We start from the raw sequence: 13,227 nt of genomic DNA, 5'->3' as shown, positions 1-13,227 counted from the left end.
TTTTCGTGATGTAATGTTTTTATTAAACAATATCATAAATTAAACAATTCAACAAAAACTACTTATGTTAATATAAAAGAAGAAAATCATTGAGTTTTATCTCAAGATCACTGTTTTCATACATAGTTAGGGATCATTAAACTACTCTGAATCTGAATCTCACTTTCTCTCGCTGTCGTGGGCGCGGTTAGCGTCATGACGTAGGTTGCTGCTACGTAAACCGTTCGGCGCAAAAATTCAAACGCTGGACAGGAAGAAATTTGCTGCTTGTTCTTTCTGTCATATTACAACTTATAACGGGTCTACATAAGTCTCCGTCGGATTTAAGGCAATTCTCGGTACGTTTCGGGGCTGAAGCAAGTCTTGTGATAAAGTTTTTATTTGTTAGTAAGCCTGCTAACGCTAACTGTAAGAACACGTTCATACCGAAGTTAGGGTTGTTATGCTAAAATGCATGTAAAGTTAGCTTAGCGTGAGCATGTAAGTGCGTTTGAGCTGTACATGTGCTTCTTTCGTGATTATTTTACTAAACTAGCTTACCAAATATGTTGTGCTAAGATGGCGTTTGCTTTCTGAAAATTGATTTTAATTGAATGTATATAACCTTTTCACTGGTTTAATACTTTATTGTAGAGTTCCTTTGTTTATATGCGAGTAGCGTTCAAGCTAAGTTAAACTGATGGAAATCCAGAATAAAGTCAATGGGAGTCTTCAAAAGGAAGGATTCGCTGAGCTATACTAATAAATGATGAACCCTTAAAGTAAACAACGTTGTTTCGGTAGCAAACAGGCAAGATTGATGCGAACTTAATTCTAGCATATCATGCTTGCATAACCAGAGCCAACAATAAGAGTTTGTCTTGTATTTTTTTCTCCCAATTTCTTTGTCATCATAAGATCACATTCTCGCTTCTTATTCTCATTAGTGACTTTTAAACTTGGCATAAACTTTGTTTTCCTTTATAAGTTCCAAACAGCTGTAACAACACAAGCACAGCACTTTGTAAAAACAGCTGTTTCAGAGTTATGTTAGCATCAAATATATACCTTAATTCCTCATCCCGTGGGTTGTATTGACAGATTTCACCACCGAGATCCATTGAGTTACTTTTAATATTTTTCCTAAAGATTTTATTTGGGTTGATTAGAGGAGTTTTTTACATGTAAATTTTGGTTTTGGCTCAGTTAACTACAACAAATAGTTAACTGAGCCAAGTTAACTTTCTCTCCTGCTTCAAATTGATATGTGTACGGTACATTCAGAGCACTGAATTCTGCTCTTTAAGCACTATTTTTTTTCAACCCTCTGTTCAGTCCAAACATCTTTTCCTATCTCCAGCAAAGATGAGCGCAGCCTCCACACCCGTCTCCCGGGTACGACCAGGATGGATGTCATCCTGTTTGAAGAATAAGGGTCTGTCCCCTGCAGGCAGCAGCACTCCACTGCTGTCAGCTTTCCCTGGAAACGATGATGAGCAGGAGCGACGTCAGCGTAGGAGGTCAAGAGTCATTGACCTTCAAGCTGCAAGTGATTCCTCCTTAAATGACTCTGCATCTCACAGGTATGCTGTAGATAATGGCAAAACTAAAAGTAATTTGTAAAAACATTTTGTGCCATGGCTTTGACAAATAGTGCCTGGCTGCTATGTATCATGAGAGCTCAAAGACAATCTCATTATCCTAATCAGCACTGTGGGAACTCCTGCTGCCGTGCCCAAGTTGTCAAATGCACAGATCTCAGAGCATTACTCCACCTGCATAAAACTCTCCACTGAAAATGTAAGTATTTGTATGTGCATGCATTTTCCTCTTTTCCCTTTATAGTAAATGTCCTTTGTCTTTCTCTGTGATTAGTAGATGAGAAAATATGACGAAATAAAGGAAAAATAAATGAATAAATTACTTTTTTTATTCCTATCGACAGAAAATCACCACCAAAAATGCATTTGGTCTGCATTTGATTGATTACATGGCTGATATTCTCAAACAAAAGGATTCAGAGCTCACCAACTTCAAGGTATGTGTAACTGATTGTTTCATTCATCATTTTGGTTCTCTAAAAGTCTTTGAACTGATTTAAACATTTGAATGAAGCATCATATGAAGTGTCCTATAAAAGGTGATGTCGTACACTGTGAAATATGTATTTATTATTAAGTTATGCAAGTAGTATCCTTCAATATTTACATCTTTTCATCCTAAAGGTGGCAGCTGGCACTCTGGATGCCAGTACAAAAATCTACGCTGTGAGAGTGGATGCTGTTCATGCTGATGCCTACAGAGTGCTGGGTGGTCTGGGTGCTGAAACCAAACCTGGAGAAGGTGAGAGTCTCTGTATTGTTGTTGGATTTTTCTTTTAACCGTACTTGTGCTGTGGCTTGAGCTTTCTGGCTTTTTCGAACACAGTTTTAAAGTTGTTGAACCCACCTTCCTGTACTATTGAACATTTTCTGCTTTTTTTTGAATTCCTTGTGCATACACAGGCCATGGTGCAACAGAGGAAGATGGAGATGATGCAGGACTTGCAGGAGGTGAAGTCACTGCCAAACAGCCAAAGAAGAAAAGGCCTCCCAAGAAGACAGTAGAGCAAAACCTGAGCAACATCAACAGTGCTGAGTCTGAGAGGAGATGTGAGGTATGTAGAGGTCTTAGCAAAGTAACTAAAATAATGCGCACCTCAGTTCTTCTTTTTTTTTTTTTTTTTTTTTTTTTTTTGTACTTTTTAAAATAACAGAAGTATCGTTCAGGGCTTCTGGACCACTATGCCAATGACTAATCATGGGAAATATTCCTGCTTATTGCTTATGTAATGCATCAATAAACAATAATAGAATATAGCTATCGATGTATAGATCCAGGAATACAGCATTTGGGTTAAATAAGAATGAACTGAAAACAACCTTTGCGAGATCTAGGCTCATTAATGCACATAAATGAACAACACTAAAAACATTCAGAGGCTGTTTGTTTTGTTTTCATTTCACTGTTTGGATTTTGGGTCAAATCATTCTGTTTTGTAGCCAACAGACTCAGCCATGTTGTTATCTTATACCACCAGAATAGAAGATGCAACTCCCTCGAGATGCAGTACACACCCTCACTCCATTAAAATAGGTGGAATGCTTTAAACTGATATATATATAATATAGAAACAACAAAGACCCAGAGAGAGGTAGATCTCTATTTTTATGCCAAATGTAAATATCATCGATACGCAAACAGTGCTGTAATCTAAGTAAGCAGTACTTGATTCTAACCAATGAAACTATACTTTGCTAGTTTCTTCACTTAAGGTAATGTAGCTGTTTTAACAGCTGATATATGTGATGGGTTTTGAACATGAGCTGAAAGTATATTCATTAGGCTTGGGCTATTTATGAGCTTAGATTTTTGTTAATTATTTAATTAATTAAATCCTTATTGATATGAACATGCTTCAGCTGTGATTATATTACATGAGGAAAAGGTTAGTGTAGAGGAGAATCAGTAAAAAAAAAAAACCAGCCTTCTGTTTTATTTCCTGTACAGAAACTCACTGTTCAACATGATAAGCTGGAAAATACAAATTTATGAATACTGCTTACTATTTTTGGTGTTGTTATATATTTAGCAGTCAAATTAAGAACGATCTTACTGTTTAGAACTGGAAAAAAAGGGTGGCACAGTCCCCGTACCAAATTTTTATATGCATTTATGTGCAGAGGTCTCTTTACTAAATGTTAAACAACTTCAGCATCACTGCTTGAGTTAATGTTGGATTACTATCATGGATTACGGCTTAAATCCACTGATGATTGATACGTTTGTTTGATTTAGATCAATAGTTAAATTAGATGTTGTCTTAGAAGACACCTCGAGGGATTTTTCTTTTCTTTTTTTTCATTACTATCACAGCATCACTTTGCCATAGTAATAAGCTTAAATGCCTCTTAGTTGATATCAAGCTAGGTTGTGTTTATGATAAACTTTCTGTCTTCCCCACAAAGGTGGACCCCATGTTTCAGCGGATGGCCTCATCCTTTGATGAGAGCAGCACAGCTGGGGTCTTCCTGTCTGTTCTTTTCAGTGAGAGCAGTCGCTGCGAGCTGCTCTTTCCATCCCACATGACCCTCCTGCAGTCCAGACCCGCCTACTCTCCTCCATCTCCACAGGGGGTCCCAGCATCCCCATTCATGGGTAAAAGTCTTTCAATAAGCCCAATAAATTCATTTACACTTGGACGTTAAATATTGTGCCGCTAGTTGGATGTTCATAAGAACCTTAATAATAATGGATTGGATTTATACAGTGCTTTTCAAGGCACCCAAAGCGCTTTACAATACCACTATTCATTTACTCTCACATTCATACACTGGTGGAGGCAAGCTACAGTTGTAGCCACAGCTGCCCTGGGGCAGACTGACAGAAGCGAGGCTGCCATATCGCGCCATCGGCCCCTCTGGCCAACCAGTAGGCAAGTAAGGTAAAGTGTCTTGCCCAAGGACACAACGACCAGGACAGAGAGCCCAGGGATCGAACCGGCGACCTTCCGGTTACAGATGCGATTCCCAACCCCCTGAGCCACGGTCGCCCCCCTTAGCACTGTATCACTGTCATCCTTCGGGTTCTCCCAGAAATGAAAACTTGTCTTTCTGTAACATGTCACTCGCAGCTGGACTGCAGCGTTCCCAGGAGAAAAGCTCCGTCTGCCCCTCACTGCAGGACTTCTCGTTCACTAGCTGGAATCCGGAGCAGGTAAGAGAAAACGGATCTAGTGCTTATTTCTGTCAGTTGTTTCTGAATACTAGTTGTAATATGATTAGGTTATGGAATTTCCATCCTACAAATCTGATTTAATCCTTTGTAAACTGATCTCCTTTGTTTTGTTCAGTTCTTCACTCTCTTTTAGTAGATACATAAAGGAAACCCTATTTTACTACAGCTCTAGTGTGAGCAACTATTTTTGCTTGCAAAGTAAAAGTCCTTAGAAATGTAAAGTCCTGCAGGTTTGAATTTAATATTCTATGCATGTTCTTTCAGACCATGAATCAGCTCTTAGAGAAGATGAAGCAGGGCGATCATGTGTTTGACGTGAACAATGAGCCTGAGCCAGAGCCAGAGGAAGATGACTGCCCTGACTTTGATGGTGACTATGAGGAGGGAGTGGGTGACTGTGAGGATGGATCAAAGGAACACAAGGAGGGTTGTGAGCCCTCTGGCAAAAGAAGGTAAGATTGAGGATTGGACAGCAGCGCAGGGAAGTCTTTTGTTTGTTTTTTTTCCCTTCCTCTTGTCTGTCTCCTAAACCTTTTCTATAAATGGATGGTAAATTTGCTTTAGTTTTTAGTTTGAATGGTTTTATGATGCCATACAGGGATGTGATTCCCATTGGAGAGGGAGACATCGCCACCATGTGCTTGCAGCTGTCCTCTCAGCCCAGGGAGTATTCATACTTCAGCCCCAGGACCATGGCCACGTGGGCTGGACCTGGCTACTGGCAGTTCAAACCGAAACACAAGTGTGAGTGAAATTAAGGTTTTAGCAAAGACCCATTTTAGTTGCAGTAAAAGCGTTGCATTATTGCACCTTATAACAAAATACCAAACTCCAAATTTTCTTTGAAAGTAAATAAAGTAATTTCTGTAAGCTTTCATATTTAAGAAACCATCCACTTTACAAAGCCGATGAGAAGCCAGAGACGTTAAAAAGGTTTTGAAATTGTGCTGCTTTTTAAAATATTCCACTTCCCAGCAGTCGGTGGTTACAAAGAGCTTCTGTTTTCATCACACAAAGAAACTCCTTAGCACAACTCCTTAGCTTAACCACCCTACTTGCATGTACTACAACAGGTCCTGAGTAATACGCGTCAGTAAGAAACCGACTAGAATAACTGCTGAGGATCAAACCACTCTAGATCTGATATGTCGTTAGTGACTTGTAACACAGTGCCTTCTGAAGCAGAACACGGTCTAAATATTATGTCCTGCTGTGCTGCAGTTGTTAAACATCACAGCGCCATCCTTCAGGTCAGATTTGGCTTCAGATATAGAGATATTTGTGAGATGTGAGCAGACATTAGAGAAGTAGTTACTCTAAACAAGACATGTTACATATTAAAGTTTGTGTAGATGTTGGCAGACAACACATCACATTAAAAATGTTCTTATTTATGTTGGTAAGATTAAATGTAGGCTTATGCTACTGCGTTTGTTTTTGAAGTAACATGTGATGCATGCCACATTCACTTTGGTCATTATCTAGCCTGTCATAAGTAATGCCTGAAATCTATCATAAATGCATTCGGATGCATTATGCTGTCATACTGAAATGATGTTTACAAATTAGGATTATTTTCTGTTTTGAGTGATGTGGTAAATTAGGCCTTTTCTCTAACAACTGAGATGGTTTTCTAATGGTTGTCCTTTCTCACTAAATGTGTGCAGTGTAAAAGTAACCTGCCATCTGTAATCTCTGACCATTTTTATGTACTTTTATGTCATACAGTGGATCATTTGCCTGAAAAGGAGACACGTAAAAGGAAGCCCAAAAAGACCTTTGAAATAGACTTCAATGACGATGTCAACTTTGATACCTACTTCCGAACAACAAGGGTAAAAAAAAAGAAAAAGAAAACATCTCTGCTGCTTCTGTCTTTTTTCTTTGTACAGGGAGTGCAGAATTATTAGGCAAGTTGTATTTTTGAGGAATAATTTTATTATTGAACAACAACCATGTTCTCAATGCACCCAAAAAACTCATTAATATCAAAGCTGAATGTTTTGGAAGTAGTTTTTAGTTTTAGCTATTTTAGGGGGATATCTGTGTGTGCAGGTGACTATTACTGTGCATAATTATTAGGCAACTTAACAAAAAACAAATATATACCCATTTCAATTATTTATTTTTACCAGTGAAACCAATATAACATCTCCACATTCACAAATATACATTTCTGACATTCAAAAACAAAACAAAAACAAATCAGCGACCAATATAGCCACCTTTCTTTGCAAGGACACTCAAAAGCCTGCCATCCATGGATTCTGTCAGTGTTTTGATCTGTTCACCATCAACATTGCGTGCAGCAGCAACCACAGCCTCCCAGACACTGTTCAGAGAGGTGTACTGTTTTCCCTCCTTGTAAATCTCACATTTGATGATGGACCACAGGTTCTCAATGGGGTTCAGATCAGGTGAACAAGGGGCCATGTCATTAGTTTTTCTTCTTTTATACCCTTTCTTGCCAGCCACGCTGTGGAGTACTTGGACGCGTGTGATGGAGCATTGTCCTGCATGAAAATCATGTTTTTCTTGAAGGATGCAGACTTCTTCCTGTACCACTGCTTGAAGAAGGTGTCTTCCAGAAACTGGCAGTAGGACTGGGAGTTGAGCTTGACTCCATCCTCAACCCGAAAAGGCCCCACAAGCTCATCTTTGATGATACCAGCCCAAACCAGTACTCCACCTCCACCTTGCTGGCGTCTGAGTCGGACTGGAGCTCTCTGCCCTTTACCAATCCAGCCACGGGCCCATCCATCTGGCCCATCAAGACTCACTCTCATTTCATCAGTCCATAAAACCTTAGAAAAACCAGTCTTGAGATATTTCTTGGCCCAGTCTTGACGTTTCAGCTTGTGTGTCTTGTTCAGTGGTGGTCGTCTTTCAGCCTTTCTTACCTTGGCCATGTCTCTGAGTATTGCACACCTTGTGCTTTTGGGCACTCCAGTGATGTTGCAGCTCTGAAATATGGCCAAACTGGTGGCAAGTGGCATCTTGGCAGCTGCACGCTTGACTTTTCTCAGTTCATGGGCAGTTATTTTGCGCCTTGGTTTTTCCACACGCTTCTTGCGACCCTGTTGACTATTTTGAATGAAACGCTTGATTGTTCGATGATCACGCTTCAGAAGCTTTGCAATTTTGAGACTGCTGCATCCCTCTGCAAGATATCTCACTATTTTTGACTTTTCTGAGCCTGTCAAGTCCTTCTTTTGACCCATTTTGCCAAAGGAAAGGAGTTGCCTAATAATTATGCACACCTGATATAGGGTGTTGATGTCATTAGACCACACCCCTTCTCATTACAGAGATGCACATCACCTAATATGCTTAATTGGTAGTAGGCTTTCAAGCCTATACAGCTTGGAGTAAGACAACATGCATGAAGAGGATGATGTGGACAAAATACTCATTTGCCTAATAATTCTGCACTCCCTGTATTTATGAAGCTGTCAAATACATTCACCTGTTCAACTACAGTGACTACTTTTTGAGCCATAGATGACTTCAATCATTTCAGTGTTTCACGTCATTGTGAACAAAGCCAGCCTGCTGCCATGGTTATTATAATAACATCAATCTCATGTACAAATATTAGTAATGGTGACAGGAGGTAAAGCTTAGCGTGTTCTGTAGCAGAGTCCAGTGACAGAGTCAGATGTGATCTTTCTCAGCGTGCTACATCTGCTTAAAAACAGAGGCACTGTGGCTATAATGTAGTACTTTTTGGAGTAGTGGCCATGGCAACACAGTATTCAGTACTTTGAGAATTATTTCTGATGCAGCCTCCATCCCAATTACCATGTGTGGAAGTCTTTTATGTATCTGCTCAGGACATCTGGTTTTAGATGTTGGTTGACCAGCATGTAAATGCTTTAAAAAATGTATAGCCGCTTACAGTTTTAAAATTTGAAGCAAAAGAGAAATTTTTTGAGCATGAAATAATCAGTTTGTTCAGAATGAAGACAGAATCAGTGCTAATAAGGGTGTTATCCTTGTGAACTGAACCTAAACTCGTTTGTTTGTCAAGTATGCATCAGGAAACTTGCTGGTCTGAGTCTTTTCTTGTGTGCTTCTGCATTGAAACATAACTCTTGTGATTTAACTATAATGATTAAATTCAGTTGAATCTCTAAAAGGATTTGTAGTTTTGAAGTTTTGGATTACAGATTTTTGGGAAACTCACCAACCAAACTTTATCTTCCTTTCCTTTCACAGGCTGCCACCACTAACACCAAGTCTGCACTTAGTGCCAGAAGTAAAAAAACAACTCTACCAGCAGATTTCCAGTTTCCTCCAGAGACGCTCTCCCAGCTCAGCCTCAAACCCTCCAGCACAGTAAGACTTATTTCTTTTTACCATTTCAGGCCATACTTTATGTTAGCATTTCATAATTTAATTAAAATTATTAACTTTTTTAGATACTTCTAACTCTGCAGACATGATTTAATATTTACATCTATTTTCTTTTTAGTGTTTTTTTAATATGGCTTGCAGTATCACATGGACTTCCTATTTACCTCTGTGAAAATGCGATATCTCAAAAATGATCTCGGATGTGTTTGAATCTCATATCAACTGTTCGTTTTGTTTTTGTTTTCATAAAATTGGGCAGTTTTACAATATTTACTCAATATTTCCATAATTGAGTGCAAGTTGTTTGGGACGTATTAATATTGATCAATCTGGTCTTGTTTACTCTAGTTAAGTCCAGAAGGACAGAAGAGGCTGTCTGCAGAGCTCGGAGAAGGCATTGGAGATTATGACTACAACAACGCCAATGACACAGCCAACTTCTGTCCAGGTCTACAGGTCTGAAAAACTCTTTTAAGCATCACCTTTTGATCTGATTCTAAGAAAGCTCATTTCAGGTGTTCATTTATCACAAGGGATTACTTCTGCAGGTAGCTACGCACATTTAATTGGGCAGGATTTTAAACCGCATGCCCGGACACATTTCACTATCAATTCTGAATTGATTATATTGTAAAATCTTACTGTTTCTGGTTTATCCAGAAGTGGTTTGGGTTATGAAACACAAATTTTAATCTTAGGGTTGTATTTTGATGTTGCAATAACTACAACAATCTCTAGTATATAGATTGTTAGTATTAGTAAAGAAATAAAAATTCATATTTTTCCTTTTGTTCTGATCAGTTACAAATGGCTACGACTCGTCTTTGCCGCGACATTTGACATACTGCACATGTGGCCTGTGTCTAACCATGTACATTAAATGTGATTATGCAGAACAACAATGTCTATCTCGGGCCCTGTGGCGGCAAACTGGCACCTACTCCCCCTATGTAATACATCAATTTGTTGGAAGACCAATAAATGTATATTTTTTAGTAGAATAACCCCACTTTTTCACCATTTAACCACATCAGTGATTTCTATCCACTGTTTTGCTGTTCCTGTCGTATTGAGTGCAGTCATTTATTCTTGTCTACTGCTAGTATCTCCTCCTGCACAGCCTGGTTATACTTGATGGTGTGTTTTTTATTGCATATTTTGCAGGTACTGTGCTGTGCTGGAGTTTGATGTAGTTCCTTATTTAGGTAATAAATCGTGATCAGAGGCTGACACAGGGCTGTCAGTCTCACAAATCCTTGGGCTTGTCTCACTGACTGTGCTAGGAAACAAAAAGACATGGCAGTGCTATAGCAATTATATCTCTATGTGACATTTTTATATCAGAGCGACTGTTTAAAACCTTTTCTTTTATGTATCACACACCTGTGACTGACACTACATGGAAACTACACCCTTTCTGCATCAAATCTTGTGGAAGAAGCTAAAAGCAACATCTAACCTGCTGAGGAATGAAAGAATTAACAAATCCCCGTCACGGCAAATCAACAACTGATTAGAAACCACATGTCAAATCTTTATTCATCTTCTGTTTCAGGGAGGTGACAGTGATGATGATGTTGAAGGGTTTGCTGGTTCAGATGACACACAGCCTTCGAGTGACAGCATGCCTCCGCTCTCACAAGATCTCGAGGGCGTGTCCACCTATGGGGAGGAGGATCTGGTACCTGAGCCACACAGGGTGAGCAATGCAACTAGTTTAGTCGTGCTTTAAGTAGCTCTTCCCTTTAGTACCATCTCTGCTCAAAAGCTTCTGCAGTAATATTTTTTATCATACCCCACTGAAAAATAGAAGATGGAACTGAAACAGCTGTATGACTTAGGACAAATAGTCATTAATAATGGATATATTATAAGCAGAATTTTTGTTTGTGAACTTCTATAGTTCTACATTGATTGTTTTTGTAGGTCAACAAGATTGAAATCAACTACGCCAAGACAGCAAAGAAAATGGACATGAAGAGACTCAAGAACAGCATGTGGACTCTTCTGACTGACAGCCCAGAAAAACCCACAGAGGTAAATTACACACCGCGTATTAGCTTCTTTTTTTCTGTGGTGCATACAGTGACAAATTTCAGGTTGGTCATGCATCACATGCGGTGGGCACAGTTGCCTTCCAGGCGGCCCTTCTTCACTGCGTTTCTGTTTGACTCTGTGTTTTATTACTTGTTCCTTGGTGTTCCCTGTAGGGGGTGGAGACTGTGGAGAAACCTGAAGTGTGTGGAGAGAAAGTGTTCAGTCAGACCACAAAGACGCTGCTTCAAAGGTATAAGCAGATCTCTTGTCATGTCTGCCATGGCACAGCACTAATGAGGAGTATCAGACCTCACCAAAAGAATATTGGATATAAAATTATGGTTTGAGATACAGAAGTTTCTCTGACAAGCTAGTGTGAAGCTATACACGATCAAATCACAGTGTCACTGAAATACTAATTCCATCAGAATCATGAAAATCATCATTGATGAAATATAAAATTCTCTCTCTCACTCCCTCTCTCTGTCTCTCTCTCACACATATTCAGATTACCAAACACAATGGCTCAGAACCTGTCAGTGGCACTGGCGTTTGTCGCTTTACTTCATCTTGCCAATGAAAAGGTGAGTGTTGTTTGCTGTATGTTTTGTTTATTTGATTTCATTTGTTATTATTATGATGTATGTACTCTCTTCATGTTGGTGTAAAATGAGCTGCAGCATCAAGGGATGAAAAATTAAACCAATGTCAAACTGCACTTCCCATAGCAGCCAGATTGGCTTTAAATGCAAAGGTGGTTAAAGCTAATATGATGTCACCCATTTATTTTGCACTCTGCACCTTGTTGGTTTATTTTGGAGCCAGAAATTATGTCACATGGGTCAAAGCACTGAGTGCTATCACAGCTAATGTTTGTAGTTTGTATATATATATAGATATAGCTTTAGCACCAGGAAACTTCACTAAGGAAGGAATTTGGGTGTGTAACTGGGCAATTTATTTTTCAGTTCATTCATTCATTCTTTGTTCCCTGAAATAGGATGTCCAAACATTCTCAGTCCTGATTGGCTGGCAGATGTTCCTTAAAGTTACATATCTGGTTCAGCAAGTCCACGGAGTACATTAAAATGTAGGGCAACCGTGGCTCAGGGGGTTGGGAAGTGCATCTGTAACCGGAAGGTCAACAGTTCAATCCCTGGGCTCTCTGTCCTGCTCGTTGTGTCCTTGGGCAAGACACTTCACCTACCGCCTGCTGGTGTTGACCAGAGGGGCCGATGGCACGATATGGCAGCCTCGCTTCTCAGTCTGCCCCAGGGCAGCTGTGGCCACTAGTGTGTGAATGCGAGAGTGAATGAATAGTGGCATTGGAAAGTGCTTTCGGTGCCTTGAAAAGTGCTATATAAACTATATCCATTATTATTATTATTATTATTATTATTATTATTATTACTGCTGTGTCACGCTTAAAAAGTCGTCAGTCCTAATGTTTGTTTTTGTCTTTTTTACAGAATTTGGAGCTGGTGAAGGTTGATGACATGTCAGATATCATCATCAAACAAGGCCACTGAGGGAATTATGAATCATATGAGGCTTACTGCTACTCTTTTCTTCAATTCTCTTCTTTTTCAGCTCTTTACTTTGTATATTTTTTTTCTTTTTAAACGCTGTCCTGTTTCTATCTCCTGTCTCTACCTGCTTTTATTCTTTATAATTATAGTATGTTTGTTTCTCCTTTTAGTTTGTGCAATTGATGCATATCCTGTGTGTAGCTAATTACTCAACAGCACACAAAAAATGTACATTGTGAACAGAAATAAAAGCTTTTTTTTCTCAAATCTGATGGAGAAATTAAATCCAAAACATGTTACCCCACATTTTCTTGTTCTGTGGCAGTATTTCAGCACACTTAAACAATGGTTTTCAAACAGTTTTCCCAAATTGTCGTAATGCCTTTGATTATTTTTAGCTGCTTCTGATTCAAAGCAGCTTGCAGCAGTCATGACATAAGGGCATGCAATGACCAGTATTCAATCTTCGTCACCAGTTTCACCAGACAAAGAAACCGGTTTGTCAGGAGTCAAGCTGCTGGCTGGGTGAAATTTGTGACACAAGGAGAGG

General features: G+C 39.3%; 1 protein-coding gene across 2 annotated transcripts; it reads left to right on the top strand.

The window, feature by feature from the left end:
• The first annotated feature begins 206 nt into the window (after window positions 1-206).
• ncaph (non-SMC condensin I complex, subunit H) lies at window positions 207-13,206 on the top strand. Of its 2 annotated transcripts, none has more exons than XM_014339493.2 (18): window positions 207-338; window positions 1,315-1,562; window positions 1,689-1,779; window positions 1,925-2,017; window positions 2,205-2,322; window positions 2,484-2,635; window positions 3,987-4,176; window positions 4,652-4,734; window positions 5,020-5,207; window positions 5,354-5,499; window positions 6,484-6,590; window positions 8,974-9,093; window positions 9,460-9,567; window positions 10,667-10,810; window positions 11,038-11,148; window positions 11,322-11,398; window positions 11,657-11,732; window positions 12,618-13,206. In XM_014339493.2, exons 2-18 carry the CDS (start codon window positions 1,345-1,347, stop codon window positions 12,675-12,677), a joined length of 2,082 nt encoding a protein of 693 aa, XP_014194979.1. In that variant the 5' UTR covers window positions 207-338; window positions 1,315-1,344; the 3' UTR covers window positions 12,678-13,206. The 2 variants fall into 2 exon arrangements, with proteins under 2 accessions (XP_014194979.1, XP_005940639.1); XM_005940577.3 differs by having other exon boundaries at window positions 1,340-1,562; window positions 12,618-13,193.
• Window positions 13,207-13,227: the final 21 nt, after the last annotated feature.

This window comes from Haplochromis burtoni, unplaced genomic scaffold (genome assembly GCF_018398535.1).
Source record: "Haplochromis burtoni strain Fernald_Lab_line unplaced genomic scaffold, NCSU_Asbu1 Contig_293, whole genome shotgun sequence".
Classification (NCBI taxonomy): Eukaryota; Metazoa; Chordata; class Actinopteri; order Cichliformes; family Cichlidae; genus Haplochromis; species Haplochromis burtoni.
The sequence above is the reverse complement of the archived record's forward strand: the minus strand, read 5'-3'. Positions and strand labels throughout refer to the sequence as shown.

Excerpts from the sequence above, each read along its gene's own strand:
- ncaph (XM_014339493.2), top strand. The coding sequence starts at position 1,345 with ATGAGCGCAGCCTCCACACCCGTCTCCCGGGTACGACCAGGATGGATG. Across the intron at positions 5,208-5,353 it reads GAGCCCTCTGGCAAAAGAAG|GGATGTGATTCCCATTGGAG; the intron begins GTAAGATTGAGG and ends GATGCCATACAG. Across the intron at positions 5,500-6,483 it reads GTTCAAACCGAAACACAAGT|TGGATCATTTGCCTGAAAAG; the intron begins GTGAGTGAAATT and ends TATGTCATACAG.